This window comes from Ictalurus punctatus, chromosome 24 (genome assembly GCF_001660625.3).
Source record: "Ictalurus punctatus breed USDA103 chromosome 24, Coco_2.0, whole genome shotgun sequence".
NCBI classification, from domain to species: domain Eukaryota; kingdom Metazoa; phylum Chordata; class Actinopteri; order Siluriformes; family Ictaluridae; genus Ictalurus; species Ictalurus punctatus.
Window position 1 is genome coordinate 19,674,088 of NC_030439.2, and position 20,265 is coordinate 19,694,352.

The window sequence follows — 20,265 nt, forward strand, 5'->3', positions numbered from 1 at the left end:
GGAATACTGGGATAACTGTATAGAAATCCCACAGGGAGGCTGAGAGAAGGATATAACTTACATCACAGTTTATTAAAGAAACAGACATACAATAAAACATTACTACATCCTCCTCTTCCTCTCCTCTTCCTCTCCTCTTCCTCTCCTCTCCTCTTCTCTCCTTCAGACGCAGCCATGTGTCCATTTTTATTGCTAAAATCAGCAGCTTGGCCGTCATGTGCCGCTTATTAAAACTCATCATTTGAGCCTAATTGGGGAAGAAGCTCATGCACAGATTACGCTCCACATGCTGTCCATGCGTGTGGACAGAAACATTTGCCATTTCTTTTCCTTTTTTTTCCTCCTCCTTCCTTTCCTCTTTTCTCCTTTCCAAGCACTCTGCTGCCAGCGTTATTTCTCAAGCTTGCGTGCTGAAGTGTAATAAATGGACAGTTTTTTTGTTTTGTTTTTTTTTCACCTCCACTGTTGAAACTGACTGTAAACTCCAGCCGTGTGCTCCGAGGATGAGGCCACAGCGCCACCAAGTGGTCACTTATTATTTACGAAGAGTTATTAAAGTCACCCAAAACTTTTTTTCTCTCTCTCTCTATGTGTGTGTGTGTGTGTGTGTGTGTGTGTGTGTGTGTGTGTGTGTGTTGAATAATCAGTGGTGTGATACATAATCAGTAATCATTTGGTGAAATGGCACATTAATTATGTATAGCAGGGGGTTTCAACAGTTCTGCAGCCAGGAACTCCGTCCAAGCTTAAAAAAACCCTAAATGAACAGAGAAACTACATGGACCCTGCGATGATTAGAGCGCATGTTTATTTTATGGGCATAATCCAGAAATATTAGGCACAGCAGGCAAATATGTATCATCACGATTATTTATTGGAGCCATGAAAGCTTTTTATTCCCAAACTTTCCATCGACAGGAACCAAATCAGCAGCTAAACATTTTCTATGATGATTATTAACAGCACTTTTTCTTTTTTAGCTTTGGCACTTAAGTCGGTAGTGTTATGTTATGATTTTTAATATGTCACATATAGTATTATTTGTGTTACTTATAATGAAGTCATTGGAGGCTTGGAGTTGGACCTACTCGGTTTAAGTGACCAATTAACTAGGCTTATAACGGAGGAAGAAGAAGAAGAAAAAAAACAAAAAACAAATAAATAACACAAACGAGCAAAAAAAAAATATTATTAATTAACTGCTTAAAAATATTAAACCCCCAGGCTTTAACAATAATTTTCATGATCATAAAAAAGGTTTTAATATTATTATTAGTGATGATGATAATAATAATAATAATAATAATAATAATAATAATAATAATAATAATAATAATAATAAATATCGATATCAATATTAATATTGTTCATATTAATAATTTTATTAACAATAATTATAAGAAGAAGAAGAAACATACAAACAAATGTTATTAATGAACCACTTAAAAATATTACCCCCAGGCCTTAATAATAATAATAATAATAATGATAATAATAATAATGATAATAATAATAATAATAATAATATTCCTCTATTCTGTACAACACTACAATGCTGATATGATTCAGTCCGTATGAACTGCACAGGAGTGTTAGAGCTTTAGAGATGTGATTGGAGGGCGGGGCTTGGTTTGGCCACACCCCTGCGAATAACAAATTGCTTGACTTATAGTTTTGATAAACAATATTAACAGTAGATGGCTAAAAAAAGGGGCACAGGAGTGCCAAGATTTTCACCATCATCCAAAAAAAATTTTTTTTTAATGCAGATTTGATGAATATGCAAATTAGACCCGCCCACTTCCCTTAATCTGCTTTTAATGGCAAAAAATCTTCTAGATTTCTGATGCAATAAAATTGATCTTTTACATATTCGACACACATCCAGAACTTCCTCGCCTCAACGATACTTTCACCATTGACGTACTCAAATGAATTCCACCGAAAAGATTTCATTGTTAAAAAAAGAAAAGAAAAGAAAACACCTTGTAATAAAGTGCAGTGTGTCCATGGCAGTGGCCCGAGTGGAAGCAGGGAGTTGTAACAACATGGGAACTTTGTTAACTGCTGATGCTGTGAGCAGCCATGTTGATTTGAGACCACTTGCCGAAACTGGGGTCCAGAAGACCGTCCCTTGTACTTGTAGGAATTCCGAGATGGGCTCCGAGCAGGTCACATGACCCTGTCCCTTGCTCACGTTCGCTCACATTTTCAGTCTCTTCCTCTCTGTGTTTAAAAAGCGTACAGCGTATTACAGCTCACACCGTCGCTAATCGTACTGCACGCTCGGCTCGGCTCGTCTCGGCATCCCCCGGAGGTTTAACTAAATAAATAAATAAACCTCACGCGTACGCAAAACGGACGACAGGACCATCACCTGCTCCGTACCTGCTCCAAACGCTGATCTCCAAGTTAGGTTTTTGTTTCAGAACGCTTTGCATCATCGTTCCTTTGACCAGCATTTCTACTGCTTTAGTTAACATTAAACATGAACTTTACCCCGAATAAACCGTATAATAATGCTGACAAAGTAATAAGGGAACTATAAAAACGATATGACACAAATATAGATCATATCACGATACTTATGGAAAATTACCACGATACACGACGCGTATCACGATATATAATTTCGCTAACAAACCGTCTGCAAAAACAGTAGTCAAATAAACAACAACAAAAACGAGTTTGACGATACTTTTCCTTAATGTCTACAAAGACAAAATGATTAAGCTTTGAAGTTAAAAGTTTTAAAAAGTTCAAAGCAAATTACATCAAACCAACGGTATACATTCAGTACCGTTTCATTTGTAATAATAATAATAATAATAATTTTTTAAATGTAAGAAAAAAAAAAAAAAAAACATCACCATACCAACGATATCTCAGAAAAAAAATGTATCATGTAATCGTTTACCATGATATGGATATTATAGCGATATAACCGCCCAGCCTTACTTAAAAACGATCATTTAATACCGAAAAAGTACAAAATATTTTTTAAAAAGTAGAACATTTTGCCATTTTAAAGATTCCATACAAAACTTTATTATTAAATAAGTGCCATTTAATCCGTTTATAATGATTTTTTTTTTTTTTTTTTTTTTTTTTTTTTTTTTTTTTAAACGTGATGATATCACAACAGCCGCAATTTTCCTTTATTTCTTAAAAAGTTGATTTTTCCCAGAGTGAAGATTGCCGTCTTATTAAAAAATGCGACGGATGTGACCAGCCTACAAGTTTTAAACGAACAAAAACAAACAAACACACTTTTGAGATCTCTCCAACACACAACTTTGAGCTGTCGACTGGCTGAAGCTCACCGAGTTCATCTTCCCTTTTCTTTTTAAAATGAAAAAGAAAAAAGAAAAAAAAAAAACAATAACAATAAATTTTAAAAAACTTTCAGTTGTGTCCGCTTGAAAACATCCGACTTTAAAATGTCATTCCGTGTTGACTAAACCGAGGGATACAACTCGACCCCAACGGATACACACGTCACACGGAGCGAGACGCAAATATCTTTCAACTAGAATAATAGATTTTATGAGTTACTAGATTTTCCTTCCCCCCGGGGGGGAATTAACACAGGAGGATAAATAAAAATTCCCTGCACGTCTGTGCGGTGGCGAAACGAGAAGATCCTAGCAGTCAGCGTCGCTCCTCATCCAGCTCGCTAATGATCCGAATAAGAAATGATACTCAAAGAAACATGACACAGCATTGTGATCGCATGGTCATATTTGCATTTAATTATTTAATTCGGGTCCTTTTATTTATTTATTTATTTATTTATTTATTTATTTTTTATAAACTTATGATCGTGGAAGCTAGAAAACAATCTCGGTCAGAATTGAGCTCCTTTTCTTCAACGCTCGTTATGGATTAACTTCACAGTCTTTAAGATGGCAGATGCATAAACGACTGGAGTGTTGTTTTGCAATAAATAAATAAATAAATAAATAAATAACCTTTCAGGATCGGTGATGATGGGGGGGGGGGGGGGGGGTGGGCATTCAATCATAAAACATACACACGCCGGATGAAATTCAAATTGATGAAGTACCTGAATAATCTGACCGAGGCAGGGATTAGAGGAAGAACAAAAAAGAAGAAAATAAAGTCTCAAGGCACTGAAAAGGCGTGTTCAGGTTAGTAGATGGACGGTGGCAGGTCAAGTCCTTCGTTCGTACCCCAGTACCACCGATACAGATTCGTAAGCACCTGGTACTGCCTGTTCCATCGGATGTACTCGCAAGCCTGGCACACGTTTTCCACCGGGAAGGAAGACGTCTTTACTCGGAAACGTCTCCTCCACCTGAAGTACCCGAGATACAAGGCTTCGTTTCGGTGCAAAAGGAAGAGGTGCTTAGCCAGAGCCCTCATGGAAGGGAAGTCGTCCACGTGGATGAAGGCGTCGCCGGGGACAAACCGCTCGTAGTTCTGCCTGGACGGGCCGAAGACGACGGGGACGGCGCCCAGATCCAGAGCGTTGAACAGTTTCTCCGTGATGTAGTCCTTGTGCACGGAGTTCTCGAAGGACAGGTAGAACTTGCAGCTCGAGATGATGTCTTTGTACTCCTCCTCGGAAACGCGCTTCTCGAAGAAGTCGCCGTAGACGTGAATCCGGACGTACTTGCGCAGCTGCTCGTAGTACTGCATCCTCCTGTGCTCTGGCTTGTAGTTGCTAACGATCCAGCAGACTAGCTTGTCCTTTTCAGAAGGTACCACGTCAAGAAAGTCGTCAAACCTGCGGTCGACCGGAACCAGAGAGCCGTAAGGCACGCTGACGTCGGCGTCTTTGCGGTAGCTCAGCGAGACGTTGAACAGGTTGTCGAGGCCGGGGATCCAGGCCGTGTTGGACGGCGACTCGGAATTCATCCAGATCCACTTCTGGTGGGGCGGCCGAAGGAACTGCGGGAGATTCGACGCATCCCAAGCGATGTCCCGGTGGTGGATCAGGATGCCGTCGGCTTTATCGATGTAATACCGGTCGGCTGTTAAGACACAGCTGTGAACGTCGAAGTGGGAGCCGCAGACGTCGAGGTCAAAGGTCTTGTTAAAGGGCCAGAGCCAGATGAGCACCACGACAGGGCGGTGTGCAGGGTTCACGATGGGTTCTTCAAGTTCTTGGGTCAGACATCGAAAGGAAGGGGTGTAGTAGAGCAAACCGACGAGGGAGGCGGACGCCAGGAAGGCCGCGAACCACACAGCAGAACGCCACAAGTTACACCCGGATTTGGTCGGCATCGTTCCTGCAAACGCGAACAAACAAGCGGTCATTTGTTGAAATCCCAAATCCGTAATAATGTGCTCTTCTCAGACCTTCGGATGGAAGCTTGTCCGAAAAGATTTCACAGGAAAGAGGCAGTGATGAAGATCATGTGTCTTGTTAATCTGAAGATGTAAAGACTCAGCAGTTTGTCAGTAACTGTAGTTACTCTTCAACTTCTACACCTGTGCCAATCCTCACATCCAATTACTTATTACAAAAGGTCAGTCCTGGTACCGTGGGACGATAATGATTCACTTTTTGAGCTGGGAAAATCTCTGGACAAAGCTTTAGAGTCGCGTTTCCTTCCTATTCGACCGTATAAACCCGGGATTCGAACCTGTGTTTAGATTCTTAACAGGGTTTTCAGTAACATTATTTACAGCATCACTTAACATTAACAAAACCATGAACCTCAGCATTAATGTTTGGTCAGAAGGTGGTCATTTTATTTATTTACTTTTTTTTTACTACACACCTCCCGAACTGGCCACATCCCCATCCCTTAACTCCGCCCATGCCTCGTAAAATGTATAGCGAGGAACGCGTGCTGATTACTGTAATAACCATTTCCTTTACTGATGATGCCTTAAAGAAACGTAAAAGAAAATGGGAGGAGGAATTGGGAAGGAGTTAACTGAGGAGTGCAGGATGAGAGCATTAAGAGAAGAAGAAAAGAAAACAAAAAGTCCATTTTACATCATGATGTGCTCCATTGTTTCGTGTTCAGTCGAAAATCTAACACGGGATTCATTTAGGCAAAGCCATCATTTACGCACTGCGTGCTGAAACCTATCCTAGGAGAGATGCAAGCTTTAAAAAGAGGGGTTTTTTTGTTGTGTTTTTTTCCCCTCGCTTCACTAGCTAATGTAACACATACGTCCCGCTCTTGACAATTACTGCATAACGGTTTTCAAAACCATCTCCGAGGTCCTCGGAGGAGCAATAACGCAGCACCCCCTGAACAGCCATATTCGCCATGCCGGATGATCCTTTACATTTAAACACGCATCAGTCTTGGCGTTATTGCCTTCGCATCACTTTCAGCTCGTAGGAGAGTTCTGTTGATTTGGAGACTTGCTGCTTCTCGTTCGTCTGCGGCTCGGCTGGAGGACCTAATGATTTTTCTGGAGTTGGGAGTCGAGTTGCTCTTAAGGGGGAAATCTGCGAAATGATTCGTTCTAAATTGCAATCCTGCTTTGTACGTTGAAGTTCTTACAGAAATGACTACGGCGTGTGATTTAGATTTTAATTACTCCCTTTTACTTATTTATTTATGTAGAAAAATATACCCCTTCCCCCACAATTTATTACCTCACAGTGTTGTCGTAATGTCGCTACGGTAAACGTACTGGAATGTATAGTACGGTGTAGGAATGTGATTATACTCCATACGTATACAAGTAGAAGTGCGCGTTTGTGAGCCAGAGCATTGAGCCGACGTGATACAAAAGGTTCATGACTTTTACAACGTTTACTAGTCGGCCTGTAATCTTATTATTATTATTATTATTATTATTATTATTATTATTATTATTATTATTAATCTGGATGAAAATTAGCACCGTTTATTCAACACTTTGTCAATGACTCATTTTAGGTGATACGACATACTCCACTTAGTCCAATGTGAAGAGGTCAACACCCACCACAATAAAAAATCCGTTTATTAGGCAAATAACCCCAACAATTACTCACATTTGTCCTTTTTTTTCTTTTAACGTCATTGTACCAGTCATTCTGTTATCCTCATTATCCCCCACATCACCTATTTTTTCTGTTTTGTTTGTAAAAAAAAAAAAAAAAAAAAAAAAAAAAAAAGACAAGGTGTTTTCGACTGGTCATTTTTTCTATAGTTAAAGCATAAAGGGACATCACTATTACTAAAACTGTTGCAGTTAAATGCTGATATATACGAATCAAAACACACCCAGAAATAATCTTCTTAGCTTGCACGGTTTAAAAAGAAAATAAACAAGTCGGCGAAATAAACGTGCGATGTAATAAATCTATATAAGGACGTAGCAGTCCTTGTACTGAAAACACACTCGTTTGGATGATGTAGCCGAAACTCAGAGCGCGCAGCATGGAAGCTCATGGCGCTTCAACAATGGCCTCATTATAGCGCAACGAGCAAGAGGTTCTCTCCTCGAACGCTCGACTGCGGATTCAGTAGCATCCAGAAATGAGTCTGGGTCAGCAGTCGGGCTGTAATCTTGCCGAGTAGGATCGTATAGCGATGTGCAACCCGCGGCTCTGAAAGCTCTCTCTCACACGGCATCGGTCCCAGTGGAATTCACGCCGCCACAGTGTACGGATTTTATTTAGAGTTATTTTAGCGTGAACGACAACAAAGTTAGCTGCGGGGGGGGGGGGGGGGGGGGTGTGTTCTTTTGGGAGTGGCAGGGATTGAATTAAAGATAATAATACATAACACTTCAGACATTACGCTCGCATCTGCACTTCATACAGAATGATATGAAAGTAATAATGTTCCATTAAAAAAAAAGCAATACAAAGCCAAAAAAAGAAAAGAAAAAAAGAAAGAAAAGATTTTTCCCTATTGAAGTCTTACACAAAATATCATGACTAGCAAAGTACCTTCAGCTGCTACCTCTGTTCTTTCTACCTATCTGACCAGTCGACATCCTGACTGCGGCCACGGTGTACGTTCAGACGCTGGGTTTCACAGACCAGTCGACTAACAACAGGAAAAGAAGCGGAGTAAGCCATCATTGTGTTTAATTACGCCACTCTCGGGACCACTCGGCTCATAATTGTGTTTCTCCGCTGATTATGACACTGCAGAAAGTCACCCCCCCCCCCCCCCAAAAAAAAATGTAAAAATCACACGACTCAATCACACGTGTCAAAGTCATAATCAGGATAAGATGTAAAAATAAGATGAAAGGACATCTCAAATCCTGTAATTAAGCGCTCATTTCCCGACGGGAGCAGTTTGGTTTGTACTGTGGATTGTTCACCGAGTGTTGAACACAGCGAGAACGTCAGATCGTACAGGCTTTAATGCTACTCGGCACCGGGGTTTTTCGTGGCTGAGGCCGGAGCTGATAATCGGGCCTCTGGGACATGACAACTTGGCGATCGTTAAGCCATCTCCATGTCATTATAAAGCTGTAAAGGGCCCACGAATAAAGTGGAAGTTGAAATATGCAGCTTTATAGGCGCTGTGATGTTGGATCACGCCGCGGGCCTCTCGCACATCGACGCATTAAACACGGTTAATCAGTGACGAGGGCAGAATCGCAGCACGTGGTCATTTCTCATTTATTTATTTATCCATTAATACATGTATTAATCTATTTACCTAATTTTATATTCCTGTTTTTATTACCGTGTATATGTTTGAGTTTTGTCAATTTCATTGTGTACATTTTTGCTGTGGTGTTGCACCGTCCATGAGTCTTAATTAAATAAATAAATATTATAATACATATTGATTAACATATTTATTAATATATTAACCTTGGTCTTTTCATTGTTTTGTTTGAAATCATCATTTTAAAATAGCTAAAAACTGTTTTTGTAAATCTATTCGGTGGTGTTGTACCGTCCAAGTCATATTTATCCGTTTGATTTATTTATTTTTTTTACATTTAAAAAGTATCAATTTGTTTTTTGTTACATTTTTTATTTGCTTATTTCTTTCTTCAGCAGACTTTAGTGACAGATCAGAGCTGCTTGCTATACAAGTGAAGAGAGCAGGTTCAGGCGACTCACCACCAGTCTTAGTCTCAATAGTGGTTTTGGCATTGATCACCATTTCAGTAACGTTAGAACACAGTGCTCTTGGCAGCTCTACTACTCCATTTTCACGCCATTTACAAATTTACCAGTTACCACACAGATGTATGCCGGTTTTATTTTATTATTAAATTTTTTTTTTTTTTTTTTTGGAAACTTAAATTGTTCACTTGTACAACACTGGAGGAAAAAGAAAACGTCAACAGCTGGAGGTCCTAGACCTCAGTAGACACGTGCTCACATCAGCCCAGTGGTTGTTTTACTGCATTTTATTCTTGTTTTACGTTAATATGTTTTATTGTGAGCTGTGGATCATCTCACATGCTCCAGGTTGTGTCCTTCGGCATGCTTTGAGCTCAAACAGAAGTGACTGTTATAATAATGCAGGATAGTTTTTGATCCAAAATCTTAGTAGGGGGTTCAGTAATATTATCAGAAGGCATATATGTAGCTAAAGTAAGTAAGTAAGTAAGTAAGTAAGTAAGTAAGTAAGTAAGTAAATAAATAAAAACACAGGATTTCAAGGAAAAAGGAAGAAAAAGGGCAAGCATGTCATTGTTTTTATTTCTGGAGCTGAAACTGATATTTTTTATATACGCCACACAAATAATATATACTTGACTTATTTATTAATATACATGATATACTAATTAACATCAAATATCTATTTCAAAAACTGTTATATATATAAAAAAATCCTTATATAGCCCTTTTGAAAACCCTTTTCGCCTTTGGAATTGCGTTCACTTCCGGTATGTAACGATCGCCGGATCCGCACTGCGCATGCGCCGACGTTCACTAGCGATTGGTCGGCTCCCCGGTACACTTCCGGAAACGCGAACGTTATTCAGATTACAAATACTTAAGCGTATTTACGGGGATTTATTTTTACATTATCAGTATAAGGAACGGTGATAATACAGAGCTGCGGCTTTTAAACTAACTGCATCGAGGGGTTTTGGGGTCTGTTTGTTTGTTTTTTTGGACCGGATTCGTTATAAAGTGAAACAGGCGCACGTGAACGCGCACGTAAGCGGTGTGTGTAAACATTGCGTAGAAGACGCGGTGGTGTTCTAATAAACAGGGAATAAACTGGGTATATAAATGGAGCAGCTGTTAAAGAGGGAGCTGGGCAGCAGCACGGTGAAGGCAGTAGGTATGTCCGGGGGAGGATGCATCAGTGAGGGCCAGAGCTACAGCACAGACACCGGTAAAGTGTTTGTCAAGATCAACCACAAGAGCCAGGTGAGTATTATGGGATGGGGTAGGGGTGAATCATAAAAAAATGCATTCTTCCTCTCCTTATTATTATTATTATTATTATTATTATTATTATTATTATTATTATTATTATTGTAGTACTGCACTGAATAAGCTATTTCACATAACAGATGTTTACATATAGTCTAACACAACTATTACAAAAGGTGCAAACATTCACTGATGCTCAAGAAGGCAACATGATATATTAAGAGCCGGGGGGTATAAACTTTTGAACAGGATGATCGGTGTAAATTGTTACTATTTTGTCTTCTGCAAAAACATGTGAATATCATACATATATTAAATATATAAAATAATAAGGTATATAAAATATAGATGGCAGCAACAGTATGGATACCACTTCCCTAGTATATTCTGCGTAGTTCATACATATATTGCATTTGTACAAAATCTCTCTTCCCCGTTATCTTCCCGCGGATATATTTTGTATGGCACAGCTGTAGCGTGCCTGAGCGTCCCGACGAGCATTTTGTGCACATGACACTAACTTGATACTTGAAACAAAGGAGCTTTACAGAAATCCGGAAGTACTATATTAGTTCGGCAGCTGAAAGCGTCGGTGCGGGAGGATGTTCGTAATAAATCACGATCGATTCGGACTCCCGAGACGGCCTGAAGAGGGAACCCGTCCTCTTCTGGGCCACACCGGATTGTGAGATTCTAAATCGTTTGGAAGAGTAAAGAGTACCGAGTGTGTTTACAGGATGGTCGGATTGTGAATGAGTCCTGGCGTGAGCAACAGGACGGTCTTTATGATTACAGCAGCAGCTCTTGGGTATAAATCTACAGCCTCCAGGTGAGATTAAACACTGAAGCGAAGCGCATCATAGCAGTCTGCCACGGATTATAACTTTTTATATATTAAAAGAACGACTCGTCACACTTTATCCGGTTATAGTTACTTCCAACGTCGTTCGGCGTCCACAAAACAGGTTAATTTCGGTCATCGCTCGCGCTAGAACGGCTATAAACCGTACGTAGCTACCTAAAGTAGAAAGCCGTGTTCAAACTGGAGAGCTTAAAAACCCGAGCACCGGAACGGCGCCGAACGATTAGCAGAGCAGAGCAGCTTTCCTTCATTTTTCCGCAGGTCTGCCGTTTGAGGATCTTCACAGATCGCGATCGCACGTTCGGTTCTAGGATTCGGCCGAGATTTCGTACAGCGTGACGGTTAATAAAAGCGTCAAAGAAGTCGCCGAAATCACACGCACTAGGTTGTGAATCCTGTTCCCACACGCAGGCCAGACACATGTTCGACGGAGAGAAAGCCAGCTTGGAGGCGATCCTGTCCACGGACACGATCCGAGTGCCGAGACCGGTGAAGGTGGTGGATCTGGAAGCAGGAGGAGCCGTGTTCATCATGGAGCACGTAGACATGAAGTCCTTAAACAGGTTAGTGGCGGGAAGTCGAATCCGACGAGAAGAATAACCGTGTCGCGACCTGACGCACGGGCCGTAAACAAGAGCTTCGATCGTCATCATCGAGAAGGTTAACGTTTAAACGTAAAAAAAATAAATAAACGAAGTGGTCGGTATCCTACATTTAGCTCTGGAGTTCGTTTACATTTATGCAAATCACGAACCTCAGCTTCAAATCGTATAATCGTTACCGCGATTTCATAAAGCTTTGTACTAAATATAAAATCTAGACGGATTTTTTTTGTCGTTTGGTTTGACCAACCAAAACACTCTCTCTCTCTCACACACACACACACCTTTCTGTATAAAATTGAGACCTTTTTATATCAAATTAATCTGTCAATTGATCACACTGTATGACCAAAATTTCACGTCACGATACTGGAAGACGTTTCTACGATACGCACCACGGTATTCAGGTTTGCTAAGAAACCTGCACGTTTTAAAATAAAAACGGGAGAACGGAGTTGATGCTTTGTACGATAATGATTTAGTACCGTCACTAGGGCTGGGCGATTATATAACGATATAATGCTGAGATCGTGATAAATAAATCACAGTCACAGTATGCTTTTCTGAGATATTGTGAGATCACATGATATCTTTTACTACATTTTTAATGTAAATTTAAATATAAATTTAAGTACAAACTGATTGGAAGCAGCTGATTTTTTATTTATTTATTTATTTATTTATTTATTTATTTTTAGAACTGTGCCCATCATAAAAAGGAGATTGCTTTTTGTTTATTAAGTAATACAAGGCTTAATGTTACCAGATGACTATTGTTGACTTTATAGGAGCTGCACGTCATCGTTTGACCGCTAGATGTCACTAGTGTGCGCTGTGTTAAAATGCTTTGTATAATGGAACTGTCGATGGAAAGAGTCATCGACTTCAGAAAGCTACATCAAGAGTACTGCATTGGGGGGGGGGGGGGGGGGTGTACAAAAATATACTTTGAATGAAAAGTGTCAGGTAAAAGTATTTCCTCTGTACTGTTCCTAAAGGTACTCGACTCAGTTGGGGCAGCAGCTAGCGGACCTGCATCTCCACAATAAACGACAGAAAGAGAAACGGAACAAGGAAGAGCAAACTGTTGGTAAAACACAACACTGGTGTTTGATGTAGATGTAGAAAATGAACAAACTACGAAGACCATGTGAAGGGTGTTCTCAGGCCACCACACACACACACACACACACACACACACACACACGCAGGAAAGGAAACTCAATTCATCGAAATGGCTTTTGCCTGACATGACCGTATTATTGTCGTGTGTCTGTTCAGGAAAAGGAACCGGCCAGTCGGAAGTTCCGGTTATCGACAAATTCGGGTTCCATGTCAACACCTGTTGTGGCTACATCTCTCAGGTATGGAAGCCCACTGCCACCACTCAATAAAAACATCCTGGATACCACGTCAAAATGATGAGACAAACAAGTCATAGTTTCAAGATACTAAGTCATAATTATAAGTCATACTTGTGAGATGATGAGTCACAACTGACACACCGAGTCATACATTTGAGACAACAGGTCATAATCTTGAGATACATCATAATTTTGAGATACCAAGTCATAATTTTGAGATACCAAGTCATAATGAGATACAAAGTCATAACCTTGAGATACTAAGTCATAATTTTGAGATACCAAGTCATAATTATGAGATAACGGGTCATCATTTTGAGATACTAAGTCGTAATTTTGAGATAACGGGTCATCATTTTGAGATACTAAATCGTAATTTTGAGATAACGGGTCATCATTTTGAGATACTAAATCGTAATTTTGAGATAACGGGTCGTAATTTTGAGATACTAAGTCGTAATTTTGAGATACTAAGTCGTAATTTTGAGATAACGGGTCATCATTTTGAGATACTAAGTCGTAATTTTGAGATAACGGGTCATCATTTTGAGATACTAAATCGTAATTTTGAGATAACGGGTCGTAATTTTGAGATACTAAGTCGTAATTTTGAGATACTAAGTCGTAATTTTGAGATAACGGGTCATCATTTTGAGATACTAAGTCGTAATTTTGAGATACTGAGTCATCATTTTGAGATACTAAGTCGTAATTTTGAGATACTAAGTCGTAATTTTGAGATAACGGGTCATCATTTTGAGATACTAAATCGTAATTTTGAGATAACGGGTCATCATTTTGAGATACTAAGTCGTAATTTTGAGATACTGAGTCATCATTTTGAGATACTAAGTCGTAATTTTGAGATACTAAGTCGTAATTTAGAGATACCAAGTCGTAATTTTGAGATACTAAGTCGTTATTATGAGATAACGTGTCATCATTTTGAGATACGGTTGGTATTTATTGGAAGCCATGCATGTGCACAGTCCAGCCTACCAGTTTCGTTCTGTTCGAGAGCATGGTTCTAACCCAAGACAGTATCTCAAAATTATGAATTGCAATTACATAATTATAAATAGTATCTAATAATTATGACTTGGTGTCTCATAATGCATGGTTCTACCCTCAGACAGTCTTAAAATTAGGACTCTCTCATAACCATGACTAGTTATCTAAAAAGTATGAGATAAATCTCAATTATGACTTGGTATCTCATAATTACAAGTAATATTTTTGAGATAAAACTATGAGATAGTACCTTTTAAATTATGGTTTATTATGTTGAGATTATAACTAGGTCTCTCATAATAATGACTATTTAAAAATAAGATCCCCAAATTATGGCTTAGCATCTCAAAACTAACTAGGCATCCCATAATGACGACTTTGTTTCTCATGATTATGACTTACTATCTCAGAATTACGATTTAGTATCTTGAAATTATGACTTTGTAGGTCATATTGCACGGTTCTAACTTAAGACGGTATCTCGAAATTATGGCACGTAATCACAAAATTAGGACTTTGTATCTCATAATTATGACTTATCTCAAAAATGATGGCAGGGTATGTCTGTCCTCCTTCTCTGCAGGTGAACGACTGGCAGGATGACTGGGTGTCCTTTTACGTCCAGCAAAGGCTACAGTACCAGCTGGGATTACTGGAGCAGTCGTACGGAGACAGAGAGGCCAGGGAATTATGGGCCAGCCTCCAGGTAAGGAAAAAAAAAAAAAAAACAACGTGTATGATATTTATAACAGTAGTAAGAGATGATTTATGTGAGCACAGAGTACATTTTAGCCAATTAAAATCCCCGAATATGGTTAATTACATTATGGCCACTGGCTGCTGGATTTGTCTGAACGGAGCTGAACTGAACGTGCACGAGGTTTTTAATGATCTGCTCCTTTTTTTAGCTCTTCATTTGGGAGATGGATTACTCCGTAGCCTAAAACCCTGAAGAGCTGAATTAGTTTCGCTTCGGGAGATACTCCTATAACTTAGATCTGTCGAGTTTGTACAAGTCCAGGAAGGAGTTTGTTCAGAGTGGACTGCACCGTCAGTCGTGTACAGTGTTTCATTCAGTCAGAGGAATAGAAATACCCTCAAATCACCTCCGACGCCGAGTGTAGCGAACTCGCCGAGTAAACTGCTAGCTAACAAAAGCCCGAGCCGGGTCATGTCCGCCGTGTGTGTTTTTATTACTTGATGTGTGGGGTTTTTTCCCCAATTTAAAAAAAAAAAAGGACTCAACTTCCGTGGTGGTCCAGTCACGTAAAATTTATTAGTTACGAAGTTCCTGATTAGTTGCAAAGTTTACGAATTGGAAAACCAGGTGAATAAATGCAGAACTCTCTGCTTGGTTGGTCAGTTGGGGTTTTTTTTTTTTTTTTTTTTTTTTAAAAACCAAGCCACGACCAGAGCAGGGAAATTAGAGGTTGACCGATTGATCGGTTTTGCGGCATCGATTACCGATCACTGGAACTGCCGGTTATCTGCAAAAAAGTTGCACCCGCTGCGGGAGCTACTGAAAAGCATCAGCCGTTATTATACGGTACGAGAGCGGCCTCTAGAGGCGAAGTAAAAGCCATCGCTGACCAATTTTGTTGTGTTATTTGAAGTGGTTTTTTTTTTAAGTCTCTTGATGTCATTTCGAGTTATTTTTTGGTTTGGATGTAACGTGATCACAGAATTAGGACTTTTTTTAAATCTCAATCATGACTTATCACGAAAGTATGGCATGGTATCGCTCGTCTCCGTCTCTGCAGGTGAACGTACATCTTTTATTTATTTATTTATTAATAGTTAATATATACTAATATTTATACATTACTACAGTCCACTTTCACGGTGCAGTCCTTACTGTTTATTTTTGTAATAAAGTTCAGCAATATTTGCACTGCATGTGTTATGTTTTCATTCAGTATCAATTTTAAAAAACTGTCGGTTAATAATCACTCGACTCGGTTACCGCTATCTAAAATCAGTCGACCTCTAAGGGAAATAAAATGAAAATTCGATGAGAGTCGGTGATAATTCTAACCCTGTAGCTAGCTACTAGGTCCTTCAGCTACATAATTTACCCAACTGCACGTTGTGGGAGAAACCACAGCAGAGGATCAGCTTCATGTGTTCCGTTTCAGCTGAAGATCCCGCAGCTGTTTGCGGGCGTGGAGGTGGATCCCGCGCTGCTTCACGGCGACCTGTGGAGCGGCAACGCGGCCGAGTACGCAGACGGCCCCGTCATCTTCGACCCGGCCTCGTTTTACGGACACGCCGAGTTTGAACTGGGGATCACCGGGATGTTCGGCGGCTTCGGGAAACACTTCTACAACGCCTACCACGAGAAGATCCCCAAGGCGCCGGGGTTCGACAAGAGACATCAGCTGTACCAGCTGTTCCACTACCTGAACCACTGGAATCACTTCGGTCCCGGGTACAGGGGCTCGTCGCTGCGCATCATGAAGGAGCTTTCGAAGTAGAATATTTTTCAAATTCGAGAACCAGTGGCGAACGCCGTTCTGATTCCTGAACAAAGTTTCTCTCACTTGTAGCGGGTTGGGTTAATATCGGCGGTCGACGATTAAACCACTCTGCGTCGTGCCGTTATGGGAAAATAATCGACATCCAGGTGGCGTGACGAAACGGGGTCACTGTTACCGCCTGCAAGCCGATTCGTTTTCTATAACGGTGTTTTATTCCTCTTATACCACAGCAAATCTTCCCAACGATTACAGTAATTCAGTTATTACAGAATGGCATGATACTTTTTATCCATTTAGAGTTACATGCAACGTCGTGGACGATCCACGAAACAAGTTAGTTCCTGTCCACGCTCATCTCGCTCGTCGCGTTACCAAGCAACCGCAAGCGGCGTAAACTCCTCCGTGTTACAGCGTTACAAAGCGCCGGCACCAGAGACTCCTTCCGTAAATCCTCAGTAAACATCTCCTTACAAAAAGCTTCACCGTAATCAGATCTCAAACCCGCTTACGTGGAGCGTCCGCGCTCCGAATCCCCGTGAACGAGCTGTCGCTATAGAAACGATAACGTAATCAACACCTTCTGACCAATCGCTGTGGCGTAACGTACAACATTTCAGTCCTTTATTCACGACGCTAACCGTTAACGGCGTGTGCCGAGGTCCCGTTTAACAGGACGTCCTTAATCTCTAGTCTTAAATAAAGCGCACCTTACAATATAAAATGTACATGAGCAAATAAAAAGTGTCATTTATAACGTCTCTGTTTTTATTTCATTAGTGCTGCGTTTTTTTTATTTATTTATTTATATATAAAATGCACTTAAGTACAATTATATTCTTTAACAGTTTATTCTCATGTAATGACTTTCTTTAAAAAAAAAAAAAAAAAAAAGTAGTCACGGTTAGCCATGTTAAGGGTTGCAGAGACTTGAGGAAATTAGAGATTTTATATTTAATTAAAACCGCTGATCAACATTTTGTTGTGAGTTTAATATTCTCTCCTTTGTCTTTTTTTGTGAGTGTATTTAATGGAATAAGTCACATGACCAGAGCCAATTACTTGCACACAACTACCATATCAGGGCGGTGCGGTGGTCGAGCGGGTGACGTTCCCGTCTCACAGCTTCAGCGCCCCTGAATCTGGGAATACTGTCCCTGTGGAGTTTCACAGGTTTCCTCCAACTGTCCACAAACATGCCGGTAGGTTGACTGGCTATGCTAAACTGTCTCTAGGTGTGAAAGTGTGTGTGAATGTATATACATGGTGCAGAAATGGTTTAGCGTAGCGTCCCATCCAGGGTGTGTTCCCACGTCACGCCCAGCGTTCCCAGGATAGGCTCAGGATCCGCATTGTTCCGAGTGTGTATTGATTATAACATGATATACTGCATTAATACTTCAATAATAATAATAATAATAATAATAATAATAATAATTATAATGACTAACACTATTCTCCTACCCGAGGTCGCTGTACAGGCTCGCGCACACAGGTTTTAAGCTGTGGAAAGTGAAGAACAAAGTCAAAGAGGTTGAGGTAAAAGAGTTCCATGACACTAAAGCATCTGCCCCCTACAATGACAGGTCTGAACTTTGGGACAGCTAGGAGTCCAGTATCAGAAGAGGGGCGGAGCTAAGCCATGTAGGGCTTTATACTTACCATACCATCATGTCCCTGTAACTCTGTAAATAAAAAGTTTACCTTGGCGGTTATTGCAAATGATTAAACGGATGAGCTACCACATGTGACGCATGTAATCTACAGGGGTCCTTTAAAATATTTTAATTAAGTTGTACTGCAGTATTTATGTACCTGATGCAGGAATTGGGAACATGTAAACAGTACCATGAATACCATAAGTGGCTGTATGCATATTGCACTAAATTCCATTGCCTCGTTCATGAGCGAGGTCAGACTGACAGGAACTCATAACCACTCTTTACAACCGCGGTGAGCGGAAAAGCATCTCGACACGCTGAACCTTCTGGTGGACGGGCAACAACAGCAGAAGACCACGCCGGGTTCCACTCCTGCCAGCTAGGACGTACTTCTACACGGCATACTTATAGTCTGACTGCTTTACAGGTTGAGGAGAAGAAGGTTTTGGAAAAGGAAGTGAACTGAAGCTCAGGTATTACGACGAATCAGCAGCCCTTGAAGAGGAAAACTCTCTGGAAGAGATGTAGACCATGATTAAAAGCTGTGGCCTTGCCAAAATTGTATTAAGTCGCTTTGGAATGCCAATTTCCGGCCCAGGAGGCTTGTTTGTGTTTGGATATTCTTCCTGTCAGTCATTTTATAGACGCGGTTCGAGGTAAGCGGATGGAGCTTTGTATAAATGACGTGGAATCATTCAGATATCAAACTTGTTTTGGTATTTTTTTTCTTCCCAATTTTATTTTATTTTTTCTGCCAATCTACTGCCCACACTCCAGTCCAGCAGGTGGCGGTAATGCACCTTTAACTGGTTTGCCAACCGCCATTAAAACAAAAAGAAGAAGAAATAATAATAATAATAATAATAATAATAATAATAATAATGATAATAATAATAATATCAACCTACTTAAGCATTATAGACCTAATCTTACCTAATGCACCATTAGGACCAGGATTGGAAATACGTGGGGTGTAAACGTTGCACTAAATTCCTAAATTATTATTATTTTTTAATAGTTTATTCTCGTATTCTGAATGATCATTATCATATAATTTAAAAAAAATTAAAAGAAAGAAACAAAAAAGGTGTCAGTTGCTGACTATTTTACATGATGAGGAGGAAAAAAATGGCACGGAAATACGAGCTGAAAAACAAAACGCGTTTTAGTAAGGACGACCTGAACGTTCCGGGTTTCCGTACGTCAGGCGCTACGTGACTTAGCAGCGCGACAACAGAGCTGCAGCGGATTCTAGATGATTCTAGAAATATTCGCCAAAGATTAAATTGTGTTCTATTTCAGAGCGAGGAACCGGAACCGGTTTTTAAAGCCTGGGCATTGAAAGGGAACTGAGTTTAGAGGTTAAAGAGTGACGCAGAGCATCTCACCTGGACAGACAGTTTGGAGACACAATGGCGTTGCCGGGTGTAGAAACCGTGGACGGAGATGATGGAGCTGATGGAGCTGGAGAATCCGGAGAATCCGAGGTCCTGTCCAGTGCTAATCTTCTGGCTGGGTTTACAGAGAGCGACGAGATCCGAGCCCTGATCTCCAGCCTGGTGATCCTGCAGGAGAACTGCAAGGCCCAGGAGTCCACCATCCAGAGATTCGTGGGTGAGAACCTCCTCCATCTCCTCCACCTGCTTAATCAGTTTGTCCTTATCCGAAATGTCTGTGCATAGTGAGCTCTACCTAGGGTGTAGGGACCATTACAGGATGCGGGAAATCAGCAGGGAGGAGTTAGGATGGGTTCAGGTGTTTAGGTATACCTGGCCATGCCCCTTTCTCCTTTCCCCCCCCACACACACACACACACAGGTTTCAGTAACCCAGAGTCTTCTCCTGGATCGGTTTGACATTAAAACAACAACAAAAATGGCTTAAGAACATCTCTACATCTTTAACCTCATTAAAAATACAAATGCTTATGAATAGGCATGCGTATGCAAATTGGACACGCCCACTCGGACTTCTGTAGTCCCACAGAGTTAGTGCGTTAAAGG

General features: G+C 40.4%; 3 protein-coding genes across 3 annotated transcripts in view; 2 read left to right on the forward strand and 1 right to left on the reverse strand.

The window, feature by feature from the left end:
• Positions 1-4,012: 4,012 nt before the first annotated feature.
• LOC108256900 (4-galactosyl-N-acetylglucosaminide 3-alpha-L-fucosyltransferase 9) lies at positions 4,013-19,779 on the reverse strand. Its single transcript, XM_017454157.3, has 2 exons — positions 19,651-19,779; positions 4,013-5,255 (listed from the first exon to the last, which is right to left on the reverse strand). Exon 2 carries the CDS (start codon positions 5,248-5,250, stop codon positions 4,153-4,155), a length of 1,098 nt encoding a protein of 365 aa, XP_017309646.1. The 5' UTR covers positions 5,251-5,255; positions 19,651-19,779; the 3' UTR covers positions 4,013-4,152.
• On the forward strand, positions 9,825-17,358 carry fn3krp (fructosamine 3 kinase related protein). Its single transcript, XM_017454159.2, has 6 exons — positions 9,825-10,282; positions 11,562-11,713; positions 12,751-12,842; positions 13,034-13,116; positions 14,711-14,833; positions 16,263-17,358. The coding sequence occupies exons 1-6, from the start codon at positions 10,142-10,144 to the stop codon at positions 16,599-16,601; spliced, it is 930 nt and encodes a 309-aa protein (XP_017309648.1). The 5' UTR covers positions 9,825-10,141; the 3' UTR covers positions 16,602-17,358.
• Positions 19,451-20,265, forward strand: part of tbcd (tubulin folding cofactor D) — a 40,097-nt gene continuing 39,282 nt past the window's right edge. The window contains exon 1 of the mRNA XM_053675196.1: positions 19,451-19,876. Coding sequence (XP_053531171.1) covers positions 19,675-19,876 — 202 coding nt within the window. The 5' untranslated portion in view covers positions 19,451-19,674. The remainder of the gene's footprint in view (positions 19,877-20,265) is intronic.

What these genes read in the sequence shown, in the direction of transcription:
- LOC108256900 (XM_017454157.3), bottom strand. Translation starts at nt 5,250, where the DNA reads ATGCCGACCAAATCCGGGTGTAACTTGTGGCGTTCTGCTGTGTGGTTC.
- fn3krp (XM_017454159.2), top strand. Translation starts at nt 10,142, where the DNA reads ATGGAGCAGCTGTTAAAGAGGGAGCTGGGCAGCAGCACGGTGAAGGCA. An exon ending in GACATGAAGTCCTTAAACAG is followed by an intron (nt 11,714 to 12,750) that starts GTTAGTGGCGGG and finishes CTGTTCCTAAAG; the next exon opens with GTACTCGACTCAGTTGGGGC. An exon ending in GTTGTGGCTACATCTCTCAG is followed by an intron (nt 13,117 to 14,710) that starts GTATGGAAGCCC and finishes CCTTCTCTGCAG; the next exon opens with GTGAACGACTGGCAGGATGA.